Source organism: Sapajus apella, unplaced genomic scaffold (genome assembly GCF_009761245.1).
Source record: "Sapajus apella isolate SASKATOON/1434 unplaced genomic scaffold, GSC_monkey_1.0 scaffold69, whole genome shotgun sequence".
NCBI lineage: Eukaryota > Metazoa > Chordata > Mammalia > Primates > Cebidae > Sapajus > Sapajus apella.
The window spans coordinates 154959-172792 of NW_022437009.1; the positions used below are offsets into that span (position 1 = coordinate 154959).

A 17834-nucleotide genomic window follows, 5' to 3' on the forward strand; every position below is an offset into this window, starting at 1 on the left:
ACACAAGGCTAAAACTGACTCAAGTATGTATGTGAGACGATGGTCTGGGAAAGAGAAGCACTAAATTTAAGCTGACAGGAAATCAACCACTTAAGTAAAATCAGGTACAACTTTATCCAGATCTCATTTTTATGCATCCTCTCTACAAAGCATGAACGCTTACCTTACTCATTTCCCATCTCATGATGCTATCATTAATTCTCGTAAAATTTAGAGAAGAATAGGTGATGTCTCCTAATTAAAGAGTTTGCTTCTGTCACGAACTGTGACAGTGTCTGCCTTTGCCTGGAAGAAAATGAGTCACTTTTTCATTAGTAATCAAGTTATGTCCATTTTTTTAAGAGTGATCCAGAAATTCCAGGCCATGAGTTTCAGCAATACGAGACAGAGAATCAGACACCACAAATACTGTATACAAATAGAATTAAGACAGAAAAAATAAAGTCAAGGAGGTACTGAGTTACTTTTCAGGATGACTGAGGTTTCAGAAGGGGCAAGCTGCCCTGTAAAATAATTCCTCAAGATGTATCTGGCTTACACAACAAGAACCAGTATTTCAAAATCTTAAAGTGACAGGCAGTTAAGCAACTAAGGCAGAACCACGGGCTAGGCAAGAGAATCTTAACCACCATCAAATGTTTTCCACACAGAATAGGCAGCCCTCGTTTATTCCAGATAATTGAGGGTTTGAATATGTACTATATAATCAGAGGAAACAAGCATTAAAGGACCTGAGCTAATTTGGGGTAACCAAAGACTTGGCTAACAGATGCTTGCTTACTCTGGATCCCCTCAAATGAATCAGATCTGGTCATTATGCTGGACAGAAGATATTTGAGGTTGAGATATCTGAATTCTCAACTAACGCAGTATATGAAAACCAACCCTCTTCTTAGTGCCTCTGTTTTTCTACCACTTCTCCTATCCCAACACATAATCTTGCTCTTGCCTGAGAGAGTCTTAAGATTCTGATTTTCCTTGCAAAACATGGCCAAAAGCCTACCTGCCTCTCTGTCTGGCAGAAGTACAAGAATCAAGAGTCAAGGGCAAAAAGGTCTGAGGGAGGGAGGGTAATTGTTCCCAGCTTCCCGCTCTTCCTGTCCCCTGGTCCTCTCCTTTACCCACACTCTAGACATTCTACTTCCAAACATTCAAGTTAACATGTGCTAAAAGAATGATTTTTCAAATTACTTACCTGTCACTGTGAAACTAGATTAATCCACATACTGGTTTAGTAAAAGCTCACACAAACTGGCAAATACACAGAAGAGAGATATAGAAAACGTTTGAAACTGTGTCATTAAGAAAAAATGTTCTCACTCATAAGTGTTGAACAATGAGAACACATGGACACAGGGAGGGGAACATCACACACTGGGGCCTGTTGGCAGGTAGGGGGTTAGGAGAGGGATAGCAGGGAGTGGGGGCATTGGGAAGGGACAGCATTGGAAGAAATACTGGATGTAGATGACAGGGGGGTGGATGCAGCAAACCACAATGGCACATGTATGCCTATGTAACAAACCTGTACTTTCTGCACATGTACCCCAGAACTTAAAGTATAACAAAAAATTTTAAAAAAAGAAAAATTATTAAGAAATTGATAATGATTATTACAGGAAATAACAGTCCCTTCTAGTCTCCTCAGCTCCCTTCCTCTTACCCTTCTCCTATCTATCCATCTTGTAAGATACCACTAATACTCAATGAGTTAGCATCTAAGCAGTACACCAAAAGTCCTCTGATTTTACTCTTTTGCCCCACAACAGTTGCTCCTTTGTCTGATTCTCCATAGTTATTATCTGTGCCCCTACACTGGGATATTACAGACTGTTTTATTTTACACATCTCTGCTTCATCTTCCCAGCAAGACTTCAGAAGACTGCCACTGTGTCTTATGCACGAGAAACTGCATTCATTGTCCGACACTCTTTGGGTATGTGTACCTGTGAATAAAGAACTCAGGCAACTCAAGCCTCTTGGGTTTTTCTGTCTATTCACAACACCCAGTACAGTGATCAATTACAGTAACCTGCTCAATAAATACTAGTGTGATAAAAATTAAACTTTTGTTTGAAAAGTGAGGATTCTACAGTGCTGCAGAGTTGATCTAACCTTCAGTGTTCAGCATACAGGATTATAGACAGTGACTGCAGGAAAGTGACCTGAATTTCTACAGATTTAAAACCCTAAATGCTCCTATTCTACATAAATCCTAATCAGATTATTTTCTTATTACACTTACTTTTCTCCTCATATTTATGTGAAGGCAAAAAACTGGATAGAATGCTCCAGGTGAATGTGTTTGCTGAATAACATCACATGTCACTTAAATAATGTCTTTCTTAGTCTTTATTCTCACTTTTCTTTCATAAAATCCTTTTGGTAAAGATCAAGTAGAAGACTGTTTAGGAGAAGAGCATTTCAAGCAGAAATTAGCTACATTACTTTTTCATAGGGGAAGGCTGATGAAGTCTAAGAATTGGCAATACATTTGTAGACACAGAGGACTAAGGGCTACTGAAGGTCACTGACAGTGAATAAATAGGATCTAGAAAATGTGCAGAAATCCAAGAGAAATTTTAATTTACCCTACATTGGGGTGTAAGGAAAAACCCAAAAAGAGAAATATGAAAGCAAAATACATAACACAATTGCATGTGCGCACATGTGTGCATACACACACGACAGCAGGCCGGAGAGACACTAAACTTCATTCCTAACTACTGAATGTTAAGAGAAGGCCTAATGAGAACCTCTATCACACCCACATATTTATGCTAGCTTAACAAATTTTAAAGAGCGTGGAAATTTTTAGGTGATTACTTTTTTTCATATTCTGACATCCCCCACTCCTTTGCTATCCTTGATAAGGGCAGATACTGACAAAATTAAAGTGAAGAATTTAATTAGGCTTTTCTAGATCCTGAAGGAGAAATAGTTTGCATTTTGCTTAGTCACAAAAAAAAGGGAGAAAAAAAATCCTATGTGAAATTAATGATGCTAACAAGACATACCTGAACAATAAGAACTTCATATAATATTATGATTAACCTGGAGACTGTGTTGAAAGAAACCTACCTAAATTCACATCTATTAATGCCAGGTTGCAGGACGACATTTGTTGATTTAATTCCTTGGCAGTTACCCAAGACAGCTAAAAGGATACACGCAGAGTCTAAGAACCAGATTCTCCTACTTCTTCACTGAATACTGAAATATATAAAGTCCCCACTGAAAGAATAAGTATCAGTTGAAAAGAGTATGGGAATTACATTGCTATGTGTTAGGAAGCTAGTAATTGGCCAGGTACGGTAGTTCAGGCCTATAACTCCAATCCTTTGGGAGGCAGACGTGGGAGGATCACTTGAGCCCAGGAATTGAAGACCAGCCTGAGCAACATGTGAGACCGTGTCTATAAAAAGTTTAAAAATGGGAAACTGAGGCAGGAGGATGGCTTGAGCCCAGAAGGTGGAGGCTGCAGTGATCCACGATTGCTCCAATGCACTCAAGCCTGGGCCACAGAGGGAGATGCTAGTAACGAAGATTTCCTTGACAAAAGACCTCTTAGGGACACATCATATTTGATAAAGAATTTTAATAGGACATAAGTATTAACAAGAATCACTTAAGAATGATACTGCTAAAGGGTCCAGATATCAAGTCCTAATACAAGGAAAAGCCTCACAGGACATACTCATACGCATCTGTAACTCACTATGCAGCTGTAAAGTACCATATTCAACAATTTGGGACTTTTGTGCTGGCAACAACATTTATCAGAAGTCACTGAATTTAACCTGTCTCAATTTCACAACTCCATAAATCTGTCTGGACTTGCTCCTGTTCCATTAGTAAAAAGAAGGGAGAAGTTTCAAATTAGTTCTCTCCACTGAAGCACACTTTAATAGACAATATCCTCTACCCTCACCTTTATTGCCCTCTTCTTATATTTCATCCATAGTAATTACACTGAGCTTTCAAGTCAAAGGCCATTTCTCAGAAATGCAGTATTTACCAAACCTGGTGCATATATACTCATGTAACTACATGCAGCTTCAGTGCTACAGTATTACATGAGGTACTCAAGTCTACCTAATGCTACTGTCTTTAAATTCAGAAATTATATAAAGCAGCATTTTAAACATATTCCTGATCTGAAAAGCCCCCATTTTGTACACTTCCAAATGTTCCACATTTCCTTTTCAGAAGGTTCCATTTGAACTACCATCTTAAAACAGGTAATTCTATCCCAGGTTATTTATAGGCAAACTGGACAGCACACTTTCCAAGGGTTTATCTTAGGTCAGCTAAAAAGTGATGGGATCTAGAGCAGATTACTTAACTTCTCTGAGCTTCCTATACTCTCTCTCACAAAAGGACTAAAGTAAATACGTGCAAGCTACTTAATTGAGAACAGACTCTAATTCGCAGTAAGTGCTTAGTAAATGTTAGCTAGCATTATAGACTTTAACTTGCCAAAGATCCAATTGCTAATAGGAATCAGAACTCAAACTCAAGTCTATCTGGAATATGTCCTCTTCATGGCTTTTCCAGGCCCCGGAGTCCACTCACCAGTGCCAGGCTGAAGCATACTAGGTCATGAGGCAAAAAAAAAAAATCAGTAGTACTGATCTCCTTATTTAAAATTGTGATAATTTTCAACTTATTTTGCATTAATTCTGATTTTCTGAACAGCTACATAAAAGTATTATTGATTTTGATTACTGAGTTTTTGGCACTCCCTTAAATTTCATAAATGAGGCCAGTGCCTTACTCATCTCACCATAGTCTCAGCCCTGCCATTCACTGGTGGTTCCTGTACAGAAGGCTATATGATAGTCAGTTTATTTCATACTTGGCTTTACTCTGAACCTCTCTAAGAAGTCCAGGTTAACAAACTGGTAATTATTTTATGACTTCCCAAAGAAGTGTGAAATAATATGATAACAATATTGATTAACTACAACTACTACCACAGATTTGAGTTATCTGTTATATGTGGTATGCATAAATAGCATGCAATAAATAACTCTTGAATTAATAAATCCTGACCACATTACATTTTAAGAAAAGATTAATCTATGAAAGATATTTAATGAGCCAAAAAACAGCATTCTTTGTTTTATGTTAAAAAGATGGAAGATGTTAAAACTATGGAAGAGTAGCCAAGCTTCTGCTATCATCTTCCCAAAAAAACTATATACACAATGTTCAGCTAAGTAGGCACTCTATTTGAAGGAAGGAGGCTGGCAGAACCAGTTTCAGCTGAGAAGAAAGAGAAAGTGATTTAACAGTTGTTATTTTTCTCTACGTATATCTTTGATCTGACAATGCCCCTGTACCACCCTGAATGCACTCACAAGAAGGTGAAGGAAAGGTGAAAATGCTGAGTCAGCCATGACTTCTCAAAATGCCTTTCTGGAGAAGAAGCACCACAACACAAATACTGCTAATGCATCCTCCATGAAAAGCTAGGTTCTAAGAGATTAGGAGTGTCTGTACTCCCTACTTCCTATACAGACATTTACTAAGAAGACAAAGAAGGCAATGGCTCTAGTTTTTCTTGGATGGATTCAGGAGACCTGGACCACCACCATGACTCCTTAATCCTGGCAAGGAAAATTGTTAGCTGTTAATGCTTAATGTTTATTACCGCTACCAGACAAGTTTTAGAGAAAATGTGACACAAAGTTGTATTTTATAACATTTTATAATAATTCACCTTAAAATGTAGTTTTTAGGTCAGTACTTTGGCAAAAAGTAGATATTATCAAATGCAAGAACCTATCTACAGAAACCTACACAACTCATGGTGACTTTCTGCTGTTTCACAAACACTATGTTAGATATTTACCAAGCGGTATGTAGGAAATTCTGAAAGACCCTTTATAGTTCCAGTTTTCATCATGAAAAATAATTGCCGAGTAACTTATACCAGACTAACCCTCTTGCTCTGGACAAAATATTAAAGGCACTGGAGAGCCACCAAAAGCAGGCAAAAACTAGAAGGGATATAAGCCCTGGAAAAAACAAAGCAAACTATTTGAAACCCACATTTACAGTTTTTTGGTTTGCTTCCCCACTACCCTCCCCCCGAAGGTACACCCCAGTCCATGCAGCAGAAAAGGAAGAGTGTGCAAGCAGAAAAGGGAAGTCCTGCTATGCTGAAGAGTCAGAGGTATCTGGAGCTGTCACAGCAGCTAGAATGTGAGGAGGAAGAATTCTGGAAAACACAGAACCATAGAGTGGGTAGCTTCAATGTATGCATACAACTCTGCTCAAATCATTAAATAATCCCTGACTGTGCATAAGCAAGATAAGATTCAGAAACCAAGAGAAAGCAAGAGCTGGACAGCTGAAAAGACTGAGAAGGTTCCTGGAGCTGGAAAGACAAGTCCTGCCTTAGAGGGGCTTGATAAACACCACAGGGCTTGGTAGGCCCCTCCCACTTTCCACTGAACCCCCAGAAGGGCCACATCTTGGAAGTAAGAGCCGTATGCCACAACTAAGATTTGTATCATTGGACTAAGGGCAGAATAGAAGTAGGCCCACCCTAAGGAGTCCTAAAACCTAGCATCCATAGGATAAAGATGATCTGCCAATCTTGACAAAACTCAACATTCTTTAGTGGGAAACAAACTTTAAAATGTATTACCCACAATGTCCAGTAAATAATGTAAAACTACCATGTGAAGTAAAGGGAAATCATACCCATGGTCCAAAGAAAGAACAGTTGATAAAAACAGAAACACATCCATAGACAATCCAGATGTTAAGAACTAGCAGACAAAGATTTTAAATAACTATAATAAATATGTCTTTAAAATGTGGATTTTGTCAATTATACAAATCATAGCCTCACCTACCCCCAGGATCCTAGTGAATTTGAGTTGTCCATGATCTTTAATCAAATTGAGATTCTGAATGGTTTATATTTGAAAGCCCAAAGCAAACAACTTGAAAGTGATTAATGACATCAAATTTAATTATATATTTACACCTCCCAGAAGGACAAGGGAAAGAATAAGATGTCTCATTTCTCTGCAGTGAGAGGGCTTCATTAAGATTTGACAGTAGTTGTTTAACAGCAATAATTGAGTTTTATGCAACATTACACAGGTTCTCCTCACCTGGCATCAAAATCTAATCACAGACTGATAGGGTACTTAGGCTCCTAGCAGTGAGAAAAAACAGTTTAGCTGAGTAAAAAACTAATCTTCTAAAGTACTTATCTTCATCTGTCAATGTGATCTTATCAAGGATTTTTATAATTTCTGTAAACAATCATTATATTTTAGCTGAATCAGTGGCATATGCTCTTTGTAAACAGAGAGTCAGATTCCTCCTATTTTAAAACATTTTCTACCAGTTCCCATCACACCACTCACCACTCACCCCTACCCTGGCCCTGTAAAAGGAATTTAGTTTCAACTTTCTTTTCTTAATCCACTAAGCAATCTCATGAATAAAAAGATAATCACATGCCCTGAATGCCTGACAGAATGTTTTTATAAACCTTCTCAGTGTTTTAATATTTATTTACTATTTTGTAAAAATAATATTTACTGAATAAGCTAGATCATCTTCTCCAGGGAAAAAAGGTAACGCTGGTGAAAATATACTGAAAACTCTGCTAAGTACACATTATTTTTGCATAAAATTTTGCGTAGAATTCTGTGGAGGTTGGCAAAGCATTGTAGAATGATTGACATGGCTGCCTTGATATTGTTCTTGCTTTGTCTGTGTCCACTTATGTTGACCCTGCCACTCCTAAAGATTTACTTTTGCTGAGGTAGGGAATCACTCCTTATACATGTTTTGTTGTCCATCTTGGTCTCCCTAAAGGATGGCCTCACCAAATTTTTTCTTTTTCTTTTTTTTTTTTTTTTTTGAGATGGAGTTTCGCTCCTGTTGCCCAGGCTGGAGTGCAATGGTGCTATCTTGGCCCATGGCAACCTCCGCCTCACGGGTTCAAGCAATGCTCCTGACTCAGCCTCCTGAGCAGCTGGGACTACAAGCACACTCCACCATGTATTTTTAGTAGAGATGGGGTTTCACCATGTTGACCATGATGGTCTTGATCTCTTGACCTCGTGATCCACCCGCCTTGGCCTCCCAAAGTGCTGGGATTACAGGTGTGAGCCACCGTGCCCAGCCCCCAAATTTTTTCTTACTCAAAGAGTTTGTTTCCCTCACAACAGGAGAGACACCTGAGGGACATACCCAAAACTGTATCCATAAGAATTCCATCCTATCAGCAATAAACAAGTACCCGGGGACAGAATATAGGCAGCTCCATTTTGACCAACCACAGTTGCCTGCACTCAAGCAGTGTTTCTTCCAGGCACTGAGGGCAACTTTGTCTCTCCAACCTTGGCTGAAGAGTAGGAGACTAGCGACCCAACAGTCCAGCAAAGAACTATTGCGGGGGTGGGGAGTTGGGGAGAGATAGCATGGGGAGAAATGCCAGATATAGGTGATAGGGAGGAAGGCAGCAAACCACACTGCCATGTGTGTACCTATGCAACAATCTTGCATGTTCTTCACATGTACCCCAAAACCTAAAATGCACTTAACAAAAAAAGAACTATTGGACTTCTTCCCAACACTGACCCTTAGGTGTCTTCTCTTGTTAAGTGCTCAGAGATTGGCCTTCCCTAGAAACCTTCTCTCCCCATGTCAAACCAAAAATATATGGGCCAACACTTAGAAGCTATTTGAAATTCTCCATATATAAGTCACCAAGTTGAATGATCTTCAAATAGAACTAACTTAACTTGCCTCTCTAAAGAGGTATTACCATCCTAAATGCTATGTGAAGTACATAAAAATTTTTTTAATTTTACTTCAAGTTCTGGGATACATGTGCAGAATGTACAGGTTTGTTATATAGGTAGACATGTGCCATGGTGGTCTGCTGCACCTGTCAACCTGTCGACTCATCATCTAGATTTTAAGCCCTACATGCATTAGGTATTTGTCCTAATGCTCTTCCTCCCCTTCTCCCCAACCCCCGAAAAGACTCAGTGTGTGATGTTCCCCTCCCTATGACTATGTATTCTCACTGTTCAGCTCCCATTTATGAGTGAAAACATGCAGTGTTTGGCCTTCTGTTCCTGTGTTAGTTTGCTGACAATAATGTCTACCAGCTTCATCCAGGTCCCTTTAAAGGACATGAATTCACTCTTTTTTATGGCTGCGTAGTATTCCATGGTATATATGTGCCACATTTTCCTTTTTTTTTTTTTTTTTATGAGATGGAGTTTCACTGCTGTTGCCCACACTGGAGTGCAGTGGCACAATCTCAGCTCACTGCAACCTCTGCCTCCTGGGTTCAAGTGATTCTCCTGCCTCCACCTCCTGAGTAGCTGGGATTACAAGCTCTTACCACCATGCCCAGCTAATTTTTATATTTTTAGTAGAGACAGGGTTTCACCACGTTGGCCAGGCTTGTCTTGAACTCCTAACCTCAGGTGATCTACCCACCTCAGCCTCCCAAAGTGCTGGGATTATAGGTGTGAGCCACCATGCCTGACCCCACATTTTCTTTATCCAGTCTATCATAGTTGGGCATTTGGGTTGGCTCCAAGTCTTTGCCACTGTAAATAGTACTGTAATAAATATATGTGTGTATGTGCTCTTATAGTAGAATGACTTATAATCCTTTGGGTATATGCCCAGTAATGGGATTGCTAGGCCAAATGGGTATTTCTGGTTCTAGATCCTTGAGGAATCGCCACACTGTAATTTTAAAGGAGAGAACCAGTGTCTTATTAAACGTAAATAGATAGGAAATAAGTGTGTGATGATATCTACTTAGCATCTTTTTGTTTAAAAATACATTGTCGAACCATAGCTACACCAGGCACTGTACAAGGCATTAACTATGCAAAAAATGCATAAAACTAAGACCTCACATTCTAGTAGAATAAAGAAACACATCAACAAATGACCATAATGCAGTGGGTTAACTAATGCAAGAGTTGAATAACAGAAAAAAGCAAGCAACTAAGGGACCAGATGCCACAAAGAAACTAAACAAGATTTCAGCGGCCAACTCTTAGGTTTTAAGTTCCCTCCGTTATTATCTCCAGTTGTATCTCCATTCTTAGAGGAGAATGCACCATGTTTTTTTTTTCCCCAACTAGAAAAACTAAATGAGCAGCCCATAATCAGCTACAAAAAAACTTTATTTCCAATGTTGTCTTTATTCCAATCCAAACAACCTATTGTTAAGCTTTACTGTCATCACAGCTTAAAATATTTTCACTTTAGTGAAGAAAATTGTTTCTGACTTGAAAAAAAAATCTTCTTTATAACATTAAAAAATTTAAATCCTGGTGTCAGGATGGATCTCAGTGGGAAAAAGTCCTAATTATATTTCTGGTAAAAAATAAAATGTGTTGGATAAACTCACTTAAAATGCTTATTAAGCAAGTACCTCTACCAAAGCAAAGAAAAACTACACCTCATAAAAGTGAAGGAAAAGAAGATAAATTTCATATTACCAGATCTTATTTTTCCAACATCTTCCCTGAAATAAATAGAATGGATACATATTCATCTCAAAAATTTTCAAATGATATAGGAGAAAAAAAAATGTTTGGAGGAAACCTAGAAAAGCTATTATGAAATTATCTCACAGCCTTCCTCAAACAAACAAAATGTCTTGGCTAGAGTAGATGGCTGGAGAAAAAGGGGAAAAAAATGCTCTTGAACCAAGAATTAGCCTACATTTTCTTCATCCTTACTCTTTTATCCACATATAATAATACACACTCACACCCCCTGCTTCCCGCCCCTTCTACACATATGCATACATCTTCCTCTCTCACTCTCACTTTCAGAATATTTTTACACTAGAAAAAATATGAGTATAATATTTACATATACTGAGTAGAATGTTAAAATTGGTATCGATTTGGTTTTACTTAAAAACAAGATGATAGCTAACATGGTAAGGGAAGACTCTAAGAGTATGCCTTAAACTGAAAAACACAAGGGAATCTGGTAGATAAACTGATTGATTGATGGACTGATCTTTTTTTTTGAGATGCAGTCTCACTCTGTGGCTGGAGTGCATGGTCTCAGCTCACTGCAACCTCTGCCACCTGGGTTCAAGTGGTTCTCCTGTCTCAGCCTCTTGAGTAGCTGGGACTACAGGTAGGCACCAACACATCCGGCTAATTTTTGTATTTTTAGTAGAGTTGGAGTTTCACTATGTTGGCCAGGTTGGTCTTGAACTCCTGACCTTGTGATCCACCTGCCTCAGCCTCCCAAAGTGCTGAGATTACAGGCACGAGCCACTACACCCAGCCTACCCAGTATACATTAAGTGGCCACTCACTGAAAAGTATTTTTCATAATGAGAAAGATAACAGTAAGATAGTAAGAAGTTCTTATTGACCAATTATCAGGCATCCACATCCTTCCATCCTCACCCCCAACCAAAATCTGTACCAGGAAAGCTCAAGAACCAGTAACATTCCACAGAAGCATTAAAAATAGAGGAATAGAATCTTGTCCAGTTGTTCTATCTTAAAAAGAAAATATACGAAGAGAAAAACTTACTTGCAGTATCCTGTACCATTGTGGTAGGTAACACATATTCCTTCATTTACACAGGGTTCATAGCCATCTCGACACTGCAATGCTAAAAATAAAAACAAATGCACATTAGAAATAAGTCACTAATCATAACCCTCAGACACCAAAGAAATGTAATCCAATCCAGATCAACATTCTTTCCCACCTAATCTGGGTTTCTTTTTAAAGTTTTAGTCAGTTCTTTATTTTTTTGGCTTCTAGCACAGAAGCCCATCCCAAAAGTATCTTCCAATAATAACCACCTTTGTGGTCTTGAACAATGCTCTTAGTTCCCTGTGTTTCAATACCTCCAGCTGTAACATCTCCATCTCCCAATTAAAAATTAAAGCTCTACCATCTATGACATGACAGATCATCTTGGGATTTAGATACTTCTGATGAGTATTTAAGGATTCATTAATGAATAGGAAAATGCTAGGTAAATAATAGAACACCATGATACTGAATAACTACTTAGCTTTCAGGTGAATTTTTAAAACAGACCACTTCTGCAGTAGCTTTGAAGGTTTAAAAAAAAAATAAAGACCACTTGGAGAAGTAATCAGAAATGGCAATAACAGTCATTCAACAAACTGAAGTTGAGAGCCTAGTATTTCCAGGCACTAAATTAGGATCCAGTAAAAAGAAGTAATGTAAGACATAGATAAGCAAATAAAACATAATCTCTACTTTAAGGGCCCTATAAAAAGATGGGGAGTCGATCATGAATGGAGACTGTAGAGAGGGTATCAAAATAAATAAAAGGAGAAGGTAATTTTATACATACAGATAGAACAAAAATTCTCAAACTTGTGATTCCCCCATTCCCTTTAAAGGACAATGAAAAGACACTTTACCATCTGAGTCCCTCTCAAAAACAGACTTTTCAGAAAAAAAGAACAAAACAGCAATAGTAGAAATTTTCATTGATTTCAGTCAGGAATGGAAGAAGTCTATCCAAAATCCACCAATCATTTCCTGGATAATTACAATATCTTGATTGTTTAGCTCTTGGAGTTGAAATTTTCACCAACAAGACACATACTGAGAATCCTAACAACTGGAAAGGTAAGACAGAAAGAAACCTAGTCAAACAATAAATATCAAAATTGAAGCTCATGAACTCTTTCTTGAAGGTTATTAAGATGTCCACCTCTTATGACAGTTCATGTATAAATACCTGAAAGCAAAACTGAGACGTTTCCACCTCCAAGCTTCCTCTAGCCACACCACTCTATGTATAAATTGTGCAAAATCAGAGACTCTAGGCCTGCCCATCCCTGGTATCAAAACCAGCAGCCCAGGTGTAAGCTGGATGTCAGAGCTCCTTCACCAACAATTACTGCATAAAAGCCCTTTATTTGCCCAGTACTGTATCCATTAGTGGAATCATTTAAGAATATGTTTATAGAAAATGCATCCTATCCTTAAAATAATATTTTTAAATAGTAATAGTAATAATAATAGGAACTAACACAGAACTTACTAAATACCAGGCACTGTTCTACGTACTTTACATAAATTAGCTAACTAATTCAATCTTCATAAGTAAATTTCATTATACCCATTCTCAGGTGAGAAAACAGGGAGGATAAGTGGCCTGCCTACTGTCAGTGAGTTAGAAAGCCAGAATTTGAATCCAGAGACTCGGCTCTTAACCACAGAAATATACTGCTTCCCACTACCTGAAATTTCTCAGGATTGGCAGGGTGGATATTATTATACCTATTTACCAGTAGTGAAGGCCAGGGAGAATAAAAGGCCTCTTTATGGGACATTGCACCACTAGCTGGTGGCAGTGCTGGGCCTGGGACCCAGGTCTCTACTAAGTCCAACCCATCTCTTTGACAGCTGCTGGGATCACACAGAGTCACCAGGCTGCAGGCCCAAGCAGGCAAATTCAGGAAGAGGGTCATCTTGTTGTCCATATCCCACTTCCCTGTAAGGCTGAAATGCTCCCTCTTCCCACACTGATAAGCCCAATGCAACAACTATAATTAAAACATTTAATGTCAGGTTATTTCCTCCATACCAAAGTTCTCAAACTGATTTTTTTTCATTCTCTTTAGACACTTTTATTAGCTTCAGTGAGAACTTCTGGGCTTTTTTCTATTTACTTTTTTTATTTAAATAATAAATAAATAAAACCCTCACAGTAAGAAGGGAATGTACTGTAGGCACGAAAAAAGCTGTAGCTCTGTCCCCCTGCAGGAAACCTGATGCAGTGGAGGAACTCAGGAGACCTGAAATCCTGTCTGTACGCCTAACTGCAAGCAAAGCACAACCTCATGGGGGCTCAATTTCCCTACCTGTAAACCAAGCTGAAAGTGAACTAAATGTCCCTGAAGGTCCCCTGTGATCCACCAGTGATAGCTCCCTCCTTAAAAGTTCATGAATGGCATGCTCAGTACCTGAGGAAACCTATCCAGGAGTGGATAAGGACCCAGCCACCCATGACGCAGAAAGCCATGGGTGCAAAAAATCACGGCCTGTTCCTATTAAGTGTCCTGGCAAATCATTATAGTGACAGGTTCAGAGAAATACAAACAACCCAAAGTCAATATGTAGCAATCAATCTAGCAAAAAACTTTACAGCCTAGCCTTAGTGAACCAATCACACTCAGTGACTGAAAAGAAGGTGGGCTTACCAGGCTAATAATTAATGCCACCTGGCTGATTTGTGGGATCACACTACCTTGAACCTTTAACATTTACTGAGCCACGGTTCTCAAACCTTAGTAAGCATTGGAATCACTTGGAGGACTTTTTAAAAAAGAGTGCTGGACGCAATCCCCACAATTTTTGACTAAGGCCATAGGGGGCCCGGGAATCTGCATTCCTAACAAATTCCCAGGTGACGTCAATACCACAGGTCTGATGAACCACACATTAACAACTATATGAAGTCTTGAGTGTCCACTTTAAAAAATACTCAAAAGTTATATAATATTGAAGTCTTAGATGATAACGTATTGCCTGAGTAAACAGGATGTGGAGAAATGGAACCCCTCTACTCTGTTAATGGGAATGTAAATTACTACAACATTGTGGAAAACAGTGCAGAGGTTCCTCAAAAAACTAAAAATAGAATTACCACATGATCTAGTAATCCCACTGCTGGGTATTTACCCCAAAGATTTTAAATCAGTTTATTGAAAAGATATCTGTACTCCCATGCCCAGTTATGGAAGTGTCCATCAACAGATGAATAGATAAATAAAAGGTGGTAGATACACACAATGGAATACTATTAAGCCTTTAGAAAGAAATTCAGTCATTTGCAACAGCATGGGCAGAACTGGAGAACATTATGCTACGTGAAATAAGGCACAAAAAGACAAATACAGCATGTTCTCACTTACACATAGAATTGAAAACCATCAAAATCATAGAAGTGGAGAGGAGCATGGCGGTTACAGAAGTTACAGGCGCAGGGGAATGGGGAAATGACGGTCAATGGATACAAAGCTACAGTTAAACAAGAAGAACATTTTTTTTGTATATTTGAGATCTATTGCATAGTGTGGTGAATATAGTTAATAATAGAGAATTGCACATTTCAAAATTGCTAAGAGTAAATTTCAAAAAATGTTAAATATTTGAGATGAATTGATACATTAACTAGCTTTTAATTGTTCTACATTGTATTCATATATTATTACATCACTTTGTACTCCATAAATGTATACAACTATATATTGACAATTCTAATTTTTAAAAAAGAAAAATAAAGTAATCTTGAGACTTGTGGCTTTACTTAGGAGCAATTTATAAGTGAATATTATACTTACTTTCCATACAAAGAGAAATTAAAACTTTGATAACCTGAAACCATAAAAGTAAGACTGGGAAAGACCTCATTTCAAAATTCAACTTACTTTTTTCCAATGTAAAACATTTAAATTTAACAATAATGGAAGGCAGCCTCATGTTTATAAAGTAAAAAAAGAAACATTAAATCATACCATAGAGAGCTGATGCTCAAACCGACGCTTTAACAGACTCCAAGAAACTAGTCACTCACAAAGAGTGACTTTTTCCCCAAATTTTCATGTTAAGCCATAAACAGCAGGTACTCAATAAATACTTGCAGGCTGAAACAAATCTTATTTACTGTATGTGTGTCTGATGTTTGTGCATGCCTTCCTCTGCTCCACCAAAAAAAAAAGGCAAAAAGTAGTAGATTTCAGTCTCAACATTCCATCACTTGGCAATATAATATAAAAATCTAGAAGCCAATTTCCAATTTTCATACATTTTCAATACAGTGCATTTGGGAACTAGCTCTCTATATTCAGAACATATTTAGAAAGCATCTACTACAGGCAGGCACAGGCCCTGATGTCAGGGAAGGGATACTGCAGTATACAGAATAAACTCGCTGTCCTCAGGAACTTTATTTATATAAGAAAAAGGTGGCTAAAAAAATCATAAATAAATGAAATCATTTTGGACAGTAATAAGTGATAAGTTCTAATGGAGACAAAACCCAGTAATGGGATACAGAGCAATCATGAAGGCTGGGGGTGCAGGAGTGTACCTCAGATAGTGTCTAGGAAAGACCTCCCTGAGGAGGTATGCTTTGAGTTAAGATGTAAATGAACAAGTGTCATGAAGATATGAGGGAAGAGCACTCCAGGCAGAGGAAACAAGTATAAAGGCCTTGAAGTGGGAATGAGACTCATATTCCAGGTTCATATGGCTAGAGGTTATTCAGCAAAGAGAGAGGCCAGGGAGGCAGGCTGGGGTTAGATCACAAAAGGGCATGTAAGGATCCCAGCCCTACATGGGAGAGTAAACTACTCAGCTGTTTTAAATAAGAAAAATGGCATAGATTTATGTTTGAAAAAAGTCAAGATTATGAAATGTTCCAGTGAGTACAAAGGTTTTTCTTGTCTTTCTTATATAAGTTTATTCAAGTCATCCATTTTTAGACTAGACTGAAGATATCCATTTTCCCAGCTCCTCATAATGGCAATGATTTTATTCTAATAGCATCTAACCTTCCAGAAGCACTACGTGTAACATGTTGCCCCACTACTTTTTAACCTACAATGGCTGTCAGCTCTTACTTAGTTCTCAGAACTTACCCTCAGTTTGGTTCTCCTAAGAACCAGCTGGGAGGTCTATGCAGTACCTTCACACAGTACCAAGTCTGGCACTTTTTCTTCCAAGGATAAGCCATTTCTTACTTCAGCCAGTCTAAGCTCCCATGCTGGCCTTCCAGATCAGAGCTTACCTTACCTGCCCAGTATCACTCCCCACCACTTCCACTGCATTCCCTACCTAGTTTATGCCCTCTTTCCTCAACAGATCGCCATTTAACTCGGTTCCATTCCTCCATGCAGGTCTGTGCTTCCTCTGATTGCTGCCTTCCTCATTACTATATAAATTATACCCATTCCTCCAAGGCCCAGTTCATCTCTTGCCTCACCCAGAAAGCTTCCCCTGGAGGGTTCTGGTGCTCACAGGGCCACCACCCCCTATTCTTGTAACACTTATAACTCTCAATTCAGCACTACATGGTCTTCTAGCTCTCTGCTTTTTCACTTTTAAGTTCCCGGAAAATAGGAAACATTTCTTCTCTTCTGAATATTTGAAGCAATGCAGTTTAGCAGTTGAAAGCACAGATGCAGAAATCAGATGAATCTGGGTTTGAATTCTAGTTCCACCACTGACTATCTCTGTATCTTCTTTGTGCTTCAGTTTCTTCACCTATAAAATTCTGTTTCACAGTCCTGGTGAGAATTAACTAAATTAATACATTCAAGCAGCCTAGAACATTGTCTGATGCACGGTAAAATCTCAAGAAAGGCTAACTACATAGTAGGTGGTTAAATTCCTGGTAACTGGTTACATAATAAATGATACCGTTGGGAAACTTGTTATGTCAATCAAACCCCAGTTTAAACAAAGTGAGAAATCTGGAAAAACAGAAGAGCTTTATGCAATTTAGGATGCAGCATAAATAAATGGAATAACTTCTTCCCAGCTGCCATCACTAGTAATAATAAAAGTAATATTGAACTATAAAATAAAAATGAAAAACAGCTAACTGCTTGAGATAATTTGACTATTTTGTCCCTTCCATATCTCATGTTGAAATGTAATCCCTAATGTTGAAGGTGGAGCCTACTGGGAGGTGTTTAGATTATGGGGGCAGACCTCTCATGAATAGCTTGGTGCCCACCCATAGTAATGAGTAAGTTCTCACTACCATGTGAGCTGGTTGTTTCAAAGAGCCT

The 17834-nt window shown here is 38.4% G+C and overlaps 1 protein-coding gene across 4 annotated transcripts in view; it reads right to left on the reverse strand.

Moving 5' to 3' along the window:
* The window catches only part of NOTCH2 (notch receptor 2), a 195371-nt gene that overhangs the window by 113060 nt on the left and 64477 nt on the right, over positions 1 to 17834 (reverse strand). For all 4 annotated transcript variants that reach the window (XM_032249562.1, XM_032249563.1, XM_032249560.1 and 1 more), the window contains one exon: positions 11575 to 11656. Coding sequence is in view for 2 of the 4 variants with exons in the window: in XM_032249560.1 (XP_032105451.1) it covers positions 11575 to 11656 (82 nt within the window). In the remaining 2 variants the exon portion in view is untranslated. The remainder of the gene's footprint in view (positions 1 to 11574; positions 11657 to 17834) is intronic.